The sequence below is a fragment of the Gigantopelta aegis genome, chromosome 6 (assembly GCF_016097555.1).
Source record: "Gigantopelta aegis isolate Gae_Host chromosome 6, Gae_host_genome, whole genome shotgun sequence".
Taxonomy (NCBI): domain Eukaryota; kingdom Metazoa; phylum Mollusca; class Gastropoda; order Neomphalida; family Peltospiridae; genus Gigantopelta; species Gigantopelta aegis.
The window spans coordinates 15,394,087-15,407,067 of NC_054704.1; the positions used below are offsets into that span (position 1 = coordinate 15,394,087).

Below are 12,981 nucleotides of genomic sequence, written 5' to 3' on the forward strand. Positions count from 1 at the left end.
CAAAATGGCATCTCGATCAAATAGGTTTGTACGAGCAACAGGACATTATGTATAAAAGTATAATTCCAGTCGCCCGACACCCCCTCCAACAAGTGACTTGAACCATATGCACATCTTCTTGAGACCTCTACAGGGGCAACAGAAATTGTTGAAGAGCATGGCGGCAGACATGTTTTTAAGGACCAAACAAGAGAAAGAAAACCCGCTCTTGCCACTGGCTACTTATTGTTTTACTAGAACAAGGCATTTTCATATGCACGATCCACGACAGTACAGGATAGTATATACCACTGTTTGTGAAACCAGTTGCAGTGTATTGGCTAAAACAAGAAATACCCAAAACACACTTATTTTGATTAGAACAAGGCATTTTTACACAGTACAGGATGTTATTTACCAGTCTGTTAAAACAGTTGCACTGGCTAGAACGAGAAATAGCCCTGGCGACGATTGGCCTTAGACCACTGGGCTAGGTCCCGACCCACACTCATACAAGTGAATCAAAAGAAAACATGAAAATATTTCACAAGTTTTTATTTAGTCAATTTCTCAACTGTATGGGTTCATTCATTTTGATATTCATGTTAACAACTGTGATATAAATACAAATGAAATGGATTAGGTTACAAAGGAACTAACTGAAATGTAAATGTGTGTATATATATATATGTATGTGTGCAAAAAAAAAAAAAAAAAAATGGAAACAGAAAATGGACTGTGTCCAGGATATTCTAAGGAATGCCAGTTTAATATTGAACCTTGATGGTCACTAGACAATAATGTTTAGTTCTTTTGACTTATTTTTGGTCCCTTTGTTAAAAAATATTCTTTCATCCAATCAGGGATGTGATTTTTCAGCTTTTATGTGTAAAATAATTTTCACAAAGTTTACTATAGACTGGATTTGATCTACATGAAATGCTCAAACAAATGACCTAAAAAAATGGTAGAGAGATTTCAGCTTTTTAAAATCAGTTAAGCTTTTATTTTTAAATACCTATCACATCTCTGTAAAATATGCAATTAAACAAAAATTAATTTAACCGTATTTTGGCAGACCAGAACATTCCTGAAACTACCTGGCAAGTAAAACACCTCTAGAATATAAGTATTCAATTTTTTACTCAAAATATTTAAAACTGAAATGCACTGAACTCTACAGAAATCAGTGATACAGTTTAATATGCATGATCAGATTTATATCAATAGTGTTAAATTGTTACATCTAAAATCCAATACAAATTTCCAATTATCAACAAAACAGCCATTTCAAACAAAATGTTTGGCTATGAACACCTATTTTAATCCATGGATTATAAACGACACCAAGGAATTCATTTAAAGTTACTTTGGTCCGATTTGAGGATGCTCTATGAAGGAATATTTTACACACAAAGAGAAAAACAAATTCACTTCAATTTGGTAAATCTGGAGTAAATGTAACATTATTTATAACTTATAGCCACTGTATATTGTTAAACATATTTTATAACAGTCTCGTAAGCCTGTTATGGCTGGATGTGGTTGTTTTATATATATTTCTCTATGTACGAGGGGCAGTCAAAATGTTTATAGAACTTGATACTGAAAGTGATGATCAACCAAATGTTTGTATATTACTTTTCAATATAATCATCATCGACCACAATGCATTTGGCCCAATTATCCATGAAGCTACTGATGCCAGCATAACAGAACTCTTCTAGGTGACTTTAATCATCATTAAACCAGGTACCACGAAGGAAGGCGTTCAAATTCCAGAATAATAAACATAGTATACAATTAACAAAACCATGTTATGGTATTATTTACATTTCAAATATTATTTTACCCCTATACTTGCACCCTAGCTAGTAGGTAACATTACTCATTCTAGATCTATATCCTGGAAATGTTGACATAAAGATACGCAATGTGAAAGATGAAGAAAATGAAACAAAAAAATTATGGAACACTACTTAAAAAGTGGAAAACAGCGTACTCCTCTACATATACATGAAATGATAGCAGCATTAAATTGAGCAACAGCATGCACACTAACTGCATGGACTGAACACCAGAAGATATGTGAATGTAATTTTCAGCTGAAAAATTTAATTTTGTTTTTATTAAAGAAGAATTTAACACACATTATTTATGAAATACTACCCTCCTGACCACTGGTTTTTGCCGGTTAACATCACCACAGGCCAGAAGATCTTATTTTGCCTGCCGTGGTATCAGACCGCCAATTATTTTATAATTTATGGTCATGTTTGGTCTAGTCCAGCAGAATTTGAAGCTTACTGGACAGAATGTCCAAAACAAATTTCAGCCAATTTCGACCCCTGATATATACTGAGAATTACGGATTGATATCATTTTACAGAATCAAGATTTTGTAATAAAGTTAGTTTGTTTTGTTTAACGACAACACTAGAGCACATTGATTTATTAATCATCGGCTATTGGGTGTCAAACATTTGGTAATTTTTACATACACTAAGAGTCTTAGAGAGGAAACCTGCTACATTTTCCATTAGTAGCAACCCCTGCGCGTGCTGTAACCTCACCGTGGTGCAGGGGTGTAACATTCTCTTTGAGAATGGCCAATACAGCACAAATTGAAGTTTAGAGTAAAATTCGGTGTCCGTAAAATTCTGTGATATTTGTATTTGTATTTTTGCACAGTTCTGTACACTGTTTTTGTTTAAACCTTGAATTTTTATATTGATGTTGATCATCACTTTATTTATTTGCATTACCATAGTTTGACACCCAATAGCCGATGTATTTTTCGTGCTGGGGTGTCGTTAAACATTCATTCATTCATTCATTCATTCATTCATTAGTAGCAAAGGGTCTTTTATATGCATTATCCCAGACAGGATAGCACATAGCACATCCTTTGATATACCAGTCATGGTGCACTGGCTGGAACAATATATAGCCCAATGGGCCCACCAACTGGGATCGATCCCAAACCAACTGCACATCAAGCGAGCACTTTACCACTGAGCTACATCCCGTCCCAATTTGTAATAAAGGAAATCTATTCTAATTACAAACTAGCCATAACCCTAATTTGATTTCCTTTTGCAGTTCAGTATACTAAAGCAGATTCCATTCGAAAGCAATGAACACACTCAACTAGTCTTCTTCCCACTTCTCAACATTACACTTTCAACATAACTATTTACACTTCTGTATAACAAAATAAAGTGGTTTTGGGTTTTTTTTAAAGTGAAGAAGTTCTTAGTGCAATCCACAGGAATAAATATGTAAGCCATTACTGTCTTTCACGGCCATGTATAGGTGGATCTGAGTAAAGGACATATTTTTAAAAGAATTAATTACAATGCAAAAGTATGTACAAATTTACTAGTTGATGCATTTTTCAGCATATTTCATATCTTTTGAGGTATCCAGTAAGTCTAACATTAATTCAAGTTATTTTAAAGCACATGCTAAGTAATAAACAGCACACAACATATTACACTATACATCTGAACAAAATAATAGTCAACAGTTAATTTAGAAAAATAAAGAAAAGAACAAAAATATCCCTAAACTCTGTCCAAATTGCATTTTTCTAATCTATAGTTTCTATCATCATTTGTTTCTGTGTTTTCAATAAAAAGGAAAGGAAAAAAAAAAGGCCATCAGGGACCAATTTCACAAAACATCGCAAGTTTACTTGTCACTAGCAGTTATACCGGTTATGTGTTTACACGTTTGCCATCCATTTCATACAACAAATTACACTATTACGGATAATGGGAGCATTTTAAGAACTTTTTTTTTTAATAAATTTATTTCAAATTATATTAGTTGTACAGTTATTAGTAATAAGAAATGTGGTTTAGTCATAGATTTGTTGTGCAAAATTAGACTTAAATGTTTTCTAAAATTGGGCCCACAAAATGTAATCCAGCACATTTTAAAACTTCTTTATGAAATGTTGATTGAACATTATTGAGAATTGAAATTGCTGCAATGATACACGTAGTACTTAAAAAGTTCTTATACACGACCACTCATACATATTTTAACCTGCATAAACAATATTGTGTAGTAAAAGGAAAAGTATATGTTTAACACCCTCAAATAATTTTAATTTATGGCTATTTGATGTCACCATATAGGCTACTCCTAGCAAAAGAGCAGCAATGGATATTTTCAATATGTACTTCCTCCAAAGACAAGACGGCACATGCCACCATCTTTCATGTACTTACCAGTCATGGGACACTGGGTTGGACGGTTAATGTCCATTACAAACGTTAATATGCCAGTTACAATTTTCATCGTTTGATTTGCTTTCTTGCCTATAAATCCACTTGAGATTCAAGCATGCTGTCCTGCACACACACACCTCTGCTGTCCGAGTTGTCTGTCCAGAACAGGCACTAGGTTAATGGTTCAATGTTGCTGGAAAGAGACTCCCATTGAACTGCTGAAACAGACCTTGCCATAGTCTTAGAGAAAACCTGCTACATTTGTCCATCAGCAGCAAGAGATCTTTCATACACTTATTCACTTTCCCACAGATAAGACATACAAATCGTGGAGCACTGGTTGAGATGGTGAAAGACCCAATCAGAAAATGGGTCCACCATGGTGATTCGATCCTTTAAGCAAAGCATCTTGGGTGAATACTCTATCGACTAAACTAGATCCCGTTCCAAACTGTGAAATTTGAGGCTGATGGCATAACCCATTTGCCACCGCGACTGGTACATCTTACAAGCATTTTTAATCAATATCACAAAAGCAGCAATATGAAAAAATTGCAAAATCCTTAAAATATCTGGCAAGGATTACCTGTATGATAAACAAATATTGCCATGCATTACAAGAACACAAAAATACTGAGTTTAAAGGCAACACCATAGATACTTTTAACTCATTAATAAAAATGTTTCTAATGAGTGGATTCAATTGTAATAAGAAAACAAATTGGAGTTGTAGGAAACACATTTATAGAAAGTGGTACATGAAGGTATGTATGTATGTATGTATGTATGAGTTTCAGTGATTATATTTAAATATGAATATCACAAGACCGCTTTTATTAATGATGAAGAACCTCTACACTTGAACCCACAGTTAGATGCTGAACCAACAAATTTTCAACTGATCAAATCTTAGTACTGCATTGCAAACATTCTCCAACTGTGCACTGTTAAGGTTCCATTGCCGATGATGTTCTGGGTTCTAGTGTAAATAAATGAGAATGGCTTTACAACCCGACACCTGTAACAAAAGTTACATGAATTTATGAATTCTGAAGCTATGGCAACATTAGTTTTAAAAACAAAGAGATGAAAAAAAAAAAAAAAGAGAAAAAACATGGATTCCAAAGGTACATGGTGATGTCACTTGTAAAAAGAATATAAACATATGACGAAAGATGTATGCATGCACATAAACAAAACATTCAAAAGTGAGATTACTAACAGGTACATACAACACCCAGAACAGACATCACCTGTTGTGTTACTGGCAAGCCGTCCCATTTCACATGTATTCTTCAATAGCTCGTAAATTATAATGCAGTTTGGTTTAACAATATCAGGCCACATGTATCACTTATTAACACAATGCCTTCAGTACACATTGCAACTGCTGTGATATTGCATGCTTTGAAGGCACTCTTTAATACTTTTATCATCGTATAATACAATCAGCATCCATTCCACATAGACAAATCATGCATAAAAACCAACGTTAGTATACAAAGCTATTTTACTAAGGAAAATGTTCTCTCTTCATATTTTCGATGATGTTATGTGTTTTAAATGAATTGAAAGTACAAACAAAACAATACACATACTGTAATATTAATTTCATAAATGCCACTAGCACTGAATTCCTGTATTTAACATCATTTCATACAGTTAATACTTTGACTACAAAAACCAGTGTACAAAACAGTTCCTTTATTACAAGTACTACAAATGCTCAAAGTATCAACACAAATATGTGAATTTGTCGATAATAAAATGAAAACACTATCTTTCACTCAGAATACCATTTTGCATTATCCTGAGACCCAACAACAGTTCTCCTCAGAACCATTAAAATACATTCTCACTGATCAACACATCATTAGCAAATATTGTATCTTCTCTTATTCATCTTTCTTTCTCTCAAGACAAGTGTTTGTTTATTTTTATCTTCTGTCTCGATACCGGTCCCGATCCATGCGATCCCGGTCCCGACTGCGATGGTGCTCACGATCTCTGTCTCGATCCCGGTCAGTCGATCGAGAACTACTCGTCCCATGCGTTGTCCGCCTCAAGAAGTCATCGACGTCTCTTTCGTACTAAAAATGGCAAAAAAAGAAAACAAATTTATTTAAGTATATAAACATTAAATGATATCAAATATTTTAGTATAAACTAAGTGTTCACGGCAAGAACTAGGGGTGTGGCGGTGGACAGCAAAGAATTCAGAAGCTAGGAAGCTGCTACATTGGGAGGAAATAAATGGTATTCAAAAGAAGGATGAAAGATGGAAGGAAATGTTTTATTTAATGACGCACTCAACATATTTTATTTACGGTTATATAGCGTTAGACATATGGTTAAAAACCAGACTGATATTGAGAGAGGAAACCCGCTGTTGCCACTTCATGGGCTACTCTTTTTCGATTAGCAGCAAGGCAGCTTTTATATGCACCATCCCACAGACAGGACAGCTAATACCACAGCCTTTGATATACCAGTTGTGGTGCACTGGCTAGAACAAGAAAAAGCCCAATGGGCCCACCGACAGTATTCAAAAGAGGAAAAACAAAAATTTAACATTATATCCGTGCCAGTCACATGATTAGATTTTTGACACTGTTCATAAGGGTTTTGGTTGAACTCAACACTTGCTGTTAATACTTATGTGTTTTCTCATATCTTTCCATCAGTATATTAAAAGTTTATTCTAGAGAAGCAAAAACAAAAATACCTTAATGATTAACTTGCCCTACAAATAATACAACCCATGACATCAGGTCAGATTGGTAGTGATAAGTTATTCTTAATCCTATAGGCCAATTACTTTTTAGTTACATTAAAGTAATTACAATGTTCAAATATTATGTGATAACACTCAAACAGTTTCCCTTTACCTTTTGGCAGACCGTTCAAAAAGTGCCCAAAGTCCTTCATTGAAACTGTGCTTAATCCTACAGGATTTTTCAAAAATACCATAGAACCAAACCCCCTCGGCCACTACTGACCCCGGTGGGGCTGCTAGTGCTCTCTTGCCCATGACTGGCGTGCGCTACAACAGCTTGCTCTGAATGTGCACGTAAAACTCTATGGCCTGACTCACACACAAATTACAGTACAAAAAATTAGGACTCGTTCCCATTTCTTTCAAATTACTCAAAAATTAAACCACCTAATAAACAAAGTTTTAGAAAATGTATTCTACGTACTGATCTCTTATCACTGTTTCTTGAATGGCTTGATTCTGGTCTGTAATCGTTGCCAGGCATGAAGTTTCTAGGCTGCTGGTGTTGATGCTGGCCGCCATAGCCACGATAATCTGGAGGTGCTTGGAAGTAACCAGGGGGCTGAATCAAAGACAAACATGATTAAAAAAAGCTGTGATAATGTAGGAAAATGTAATTGCACTACTCTAGCTGTAAATTTATACTGCACACATAACTTTCATTTTAGAATATTTAAACTTTGATCATTAAACCATTTTAAAAGCAGTTGACTCATGAAAATTAGTTCTAATGATTATGGGACTATTACATGCTGTTCTGCAAACATTATGAACACTTAGACCAAGTCAAAATAAACAATGTTATTTTTTCCGATTTCTCGAAATGTATCCGTAATTCAATAATGATATATTCCAATATATCATTAAAGGGGTTTTGCCAGAAAGTATAATTATGTACCCTAAAATCTTTGCAATTAATGGACATTGTAATTTCAGACAGATCATAGTTAGGAAACTGTGTTCAAATTTTGTCAAAGCGTATGAAATACAATCAAATTCTACTGAAACATTTCAAACCCAGACCCATCTGGTAAGGGCACTTATGGTCTGTTTCATTTTTATTACGAACCCTCAAATTATGTTCTGAGGTGGCATATGATGACTATGCATAGCCCATTTGGGTAAAAAGGAACAGATGAATTAGCATGTAATGTTATAATGAATAATATTAAACTTATATTAAAACATAGTATAGAGTTTTAAACCCATACCAACTCAAATAAAAAATGTTTACAAAACCTTTCTATGACTATGTACAAAAAAAAAGAAGTTTTTTTTCTTCAAAAAATTATATAGATTAATCTTATTTTTAATACAGGGGTGAAGACAAAATGTTAGAACAATCAAAGTAATTAATAATGCAGTACACAGACTAAAGGTAGAACTGTGCATGCTTTACATTGGCCGTTCCATTAGTTGTTTTCATACCTGTAATTGTAAAATAAGATTTAACCTATGCAATAGAGGTATTTCGCATTCCTATTGCGCATGCGCGCGAAGAGTAACGTCCCTTGACAAAATAGACTGAAACTAGTCTATCTACAAATTGGGGGGCGTGACAGACAGGCTGTTATTGGCGACTTGAGTAGCTTCGTAGGAGACTTTTAAACTTTGGCAACTAACATGTACATATTTCGAATTAGATGGTATAATGGCCGTAGAAAACGGTCCGCTGAAATTTACAGCAGAATGGTTCAAATTAAAAAGCAGTGCAACCACTTGGACAAAGGGTTTTTGATAACGCCAGATTAAAAGACTATCTCGTAAAAAGTATAAACAAAACATTTGACAGATTCCATAGGTTATGGCATCGATCGATATATATATATATATATATATATTTGAGAGAGAGAGAGAGAGAGAGAGAGAGAGAGAGAGAGAGAGAGAGAGAGAGAGAGAGAGAGAGAGAGAGAGTATATACACACACACATACTATATATATATATATATATATATATAGTCAAACCTGTCTTAAGCGGCCACACAAGGGAGTAGATAAACGTGGCCGCTTAAGACAGGTGGCCGCTGAGTACAGGTTGCCACATATATAGTCTTTAAAACATTTGTTGTTGTTTCTTGTTTTACCGTCTGTACTGCTAATTAACGGATGTGTGCTTCATAGTTGACTATAAATCAACTTTTGACATGTCTCTTTCAGAAATAATGCAAATAGAATACATTAAATTAACCGTTCTCCACAAGTTTGTTTTCTTTTTCCATTTAATTATTTAATTCCGACTTCATGCGATGTATTGTCATAGTAAGTGAATCTACAAATGTCAAGCATAGCCTGTCCAGAGGCAATTAGATGCATGTCAGATTCATACTTCCTTAATTGATACACAGTGGAGATGTCGGGACTGAATGGGTACTAGTATTCCTGAAGGTGTGAAGATCGGTTATTTGCTGCACCTTATAGCTGTTGTTAAAATATCCCTTTTATATAAGAGTAAAACTTTACTGTGGCCGCTTAATGTAGGTATTTTAGCGATTTGGGATCCGATTTAGGTGGCCGCTGGCCACGTTAGACAGGTGACCGCTTATTACAGGTGCATTTACATTATAAACCGTTTGGAAGGAAAAAAGTGGCCGCTTAAGGCAGGTGACCGCTGAGTACAGGTGGCCGCTAGGACAGGTTTGACTGTGTGTGTGTATATATATATCTATCTATCTATCTATCTATCTATCTATCTATATATATATCAGAAGGTGTTTTGTTGCATTTTTCTTAGTGTCTATCTAATTGGGAAAAGTTTTAAAAAACATGTATATCAATAAAGTGGGAATTTTAAAAAGGGGGATTTGAGGAGGGGTGGGGGGGGGTGAAGGTAGGTGCCGTTCTGTTTACCCATACACATGTTTTTATAGTGTCAACATCAACACATTAAGTATTATACAAAATATATTTATTTTCTTTACTGTTAATGTGTTTTCCACCATATCTAAGTATATAAAATACTAGACGGATCTGTGTAGGAACGTCCTGTACAGAGCCGTCATCACTCTATATATATTTATATATCATTACTATTATTATTATTATTTAAGGAGTGTCTTGTTATTTTTTTTACGATCATCGGGGTATGAACAAAATAAATCATTCGTAAACTGTGACCGGCTTCGGTGGCGTCGTGGCAGGCCATCGGTCTACAGGCTGGTAGGTACTGGGTTCGGATCCCAGTCGAGGCATGGTGTTTTTAATCCAGATACCGACTCCAAACCCCGAGTGAGTGCTCCGCAAGGCTCAATGGGTAGGTGTAAACCACTTGCACCGACCAGTGATCCATAACTGGTTCAACAAAGGCCATGGTTTGTGCTATCCTGCCTGTGGGAAGCGCAAATAAAAGATCCCTTGCTGCCTATCGGAAGAGTAGCCCATGTAGTGGCGACAGCGGGTTTCCTCTCAAAATCTGTGTGGTCCTGAACCATATGTCTGACGCCATATAACCGTAAATAAAAATGTGTTGAGTGCGTCGTTAAATAAAACACTTCTTTCTTTCTTTCTTTCGTAAACTGTGATGAACATAAAAGTAATAACAGACAATACGTATAATTAAATTTGAAACATACTGAGTAATTATAACATTAAAAGTTCATATATATATAGATATATATGTGTGTATGTGTATGTGTATGTGTATGTGTATGTGTATGTGTATGTGTATGTGTATGTGTATGTGTATATGTATGTGTATATATATATATATATATATATATATATATATATATATATATATATATATATATAACGTGAAACGATTACCCACAAACGTTTCCGATATCCATATGCTGGATATCGATGGAAGGATAACGAATTTCCCGGACATATGCGATTGGAACAGTTAATAATTGAACAATAGTCGTGGCCTCCCATTGCTTTTGCCCCCCAATTTGCAGATAGGTCTATTTTGGCGAGATCTCGCGAAATCTCGTGGTTTGCGTCCTCGAGTAACTTCGCAACGGGCACATGCGCAGTGGAATGAGAAAGAAGTCTATTAGATGATAATTTGTTACATTTTTTTTTTATATACAGATTTTAGTTTTTTCTAAAAAAATTTTACTCAAGTTGGTTTAGTTTTAAAATTTAATAGTATATTTTTATATGAATTTTAACTTTCTTCATTATAGAGTTATATACCAATTCATCGGTTCCCTTTTAGATACCTACTGAATGCACAGCAAAAGCCCTTTAAAGTGGACAGCCAGAAGACCAGGTAAAGAGTCTGGTTATAAATGGTATCTGGTCAAAAGAGCTTCCATTCTAGGACCATGAAAATTTTGTTTTGAGGGAATCTACTTTTCAGTGGTTTCACTGTATAAACTTTCAGGTGATATTTTGTTCCAACAGTTGTGCTTATCCTGCTTTTATAACTAAGATGAGTAGATCATACCAAGCAACACGTGTTAGTATAATACCTGCCACCAGAAGAAATCAAAATGTTATTACCATACTCACTGGCGGACCATACGGTGGCATGGGTGGAGGTGGTGGTCGTACATGGGCAAACTCCCTTATGTAGTCACTGTACGACTGAAATGATACATTTTAATATTCATGTGTAAAAACTGTCAATTCATTCACCTGTTGATTCATTATCATTGCTTCAAACCACCATGCATTGTACAAATAAAAGGGTTTTATTTCTAACATTTGACTTGACACCCATGATGGCTTTGAAATTGGGAATTTTAGTGTCATTTTACCAAAAACTGGGATTTGAAAAACATCTTATTAAACCAAGTTAGAATTAAAAATGTAATGTTTTATATATATATATAAATATATATATATATATATATATATATATATATATATATATATATATATATATATATATGTATATATGTATATATGTATATACATGTACTTGTGTTTATTCAAATAAATATATCTATTGTGCATTACAAAACGTTAGTGGGGAGGGAATTTACTCCAAAATTGGGAATAAAAAACAACATAGCCTCTGTAGAATGGTGGGGAATGGTGCCCATTATCGGAGTCTAGAAACATAGGTGATAAAACCCTGAATACATAAACCTAAACTTTCAATGTAAAGTAAATCATAACTTAACACATTCACTTGGGTAAAACTTGAGCCATTTCAATTTTCAATATAACAAGTACTAGCAGAGCAGCCATCCATATGGCAGATATCTCATTTTGGTGAACCCATCAAAGTACAAATACCACTTTAATAAAGACTTTAATATTACAACAACAAAAAACCCTGATGTGTATAGAGCAAAGTACAAAGTGGGATAACATTGTTCTGTTGAATTTCCATTTTCTTCAAGTGAAACAAGTAACATTGTTCTGTTGAATTTCCATTTTCTTCAAGTGAAACAAATGCATATATTTACATTATTAGGACATAATTGTAGTTTTGTTTTTGTAAAGACAGTGTAAATAATATTTAGCACTAAGACGTCACTGTAATAAAGAACACTACACCTTATGTTTTGTAGTGTGCCAGTAAAATCCATAACACAATGAAAACTTCTGATTTTTTTTTTTTACGAAACGCAAAATAAACAAGAGACAGTAAAAGCCATCAGTCATGATTAAGTAAAGCTGCGATGAAGACAAATATTAGACGACAGTCAGTGATAAAAATCTTTTTAAAAATAACCACTCTGAATCACATGACAAATTACTTTCAGAGTCAAATTAGTGTTTTCAGTCAAAAATTGCAAAAAAAAAGTTCCATTATTCAAATACAGTATGTAAGTGTAAGTTTTTACTTAAGTTTTTGAACCGTCGATTAGCCAACAGGTTTTCATTTACTGTTTATTAATACTTTTTAAATTTATTTTTTAGAATAGGGTCAATCTTTTCCCATTTTTCGGTGTGTGGATAAACAGAGGTACGTTCTCAGTATTTTTTTATCACCATAACCAACACATAGCCTAAACAACTGTTTGAATCTTACACCAAGCTCTGAAAACAGAGCCTAACAATGACTTAATGTTGTATCCATCCCATGCACT

The 12,981-nt window shown here is 34.3% G+C and overlaps 1 protein-coding gene across 5 annotated transcripts in view; it reads right to left on the reverse strand.

Annotated features, from left to right (window-relative positions):
- Positions 1–5,906: 5,906 nt before the first annotated feature.
- Positions 5,907–12,981, reverse strand: part of LOC121376275 (YTH domain-containing protein 1-like) — a 41,861-nt gene continuing 34,786 nt past the window's right edge. For 3 of the 5 annotated variants that reach the window (XM_041504108.1, XM_041504106.1, XM_041504104.1), the window contains 3 exons: positions 11,441–11,524; positions 7,418–7,555; positions 5,907–6,307 (listed from right to left, as the gene is read on the reverse strand). In XM_041504108.1, coding sequence (XP_041360042.1) covers positions 6,155–6,307; positions 7,418–7,555; positions 11,441–11,524 — 375 coding nt within the window. In that variant the 3' untranslated portion in view covers positions 5,907–6,154. The remainder of the gene's footprint in view (positions 6,308–7,417; positions 7,556–11,440; positions 11,525–12,981) is intronic. The other 2 variants (XM_041504107.1, XM_041504105.1) reach the window with 1 other exon arrangement.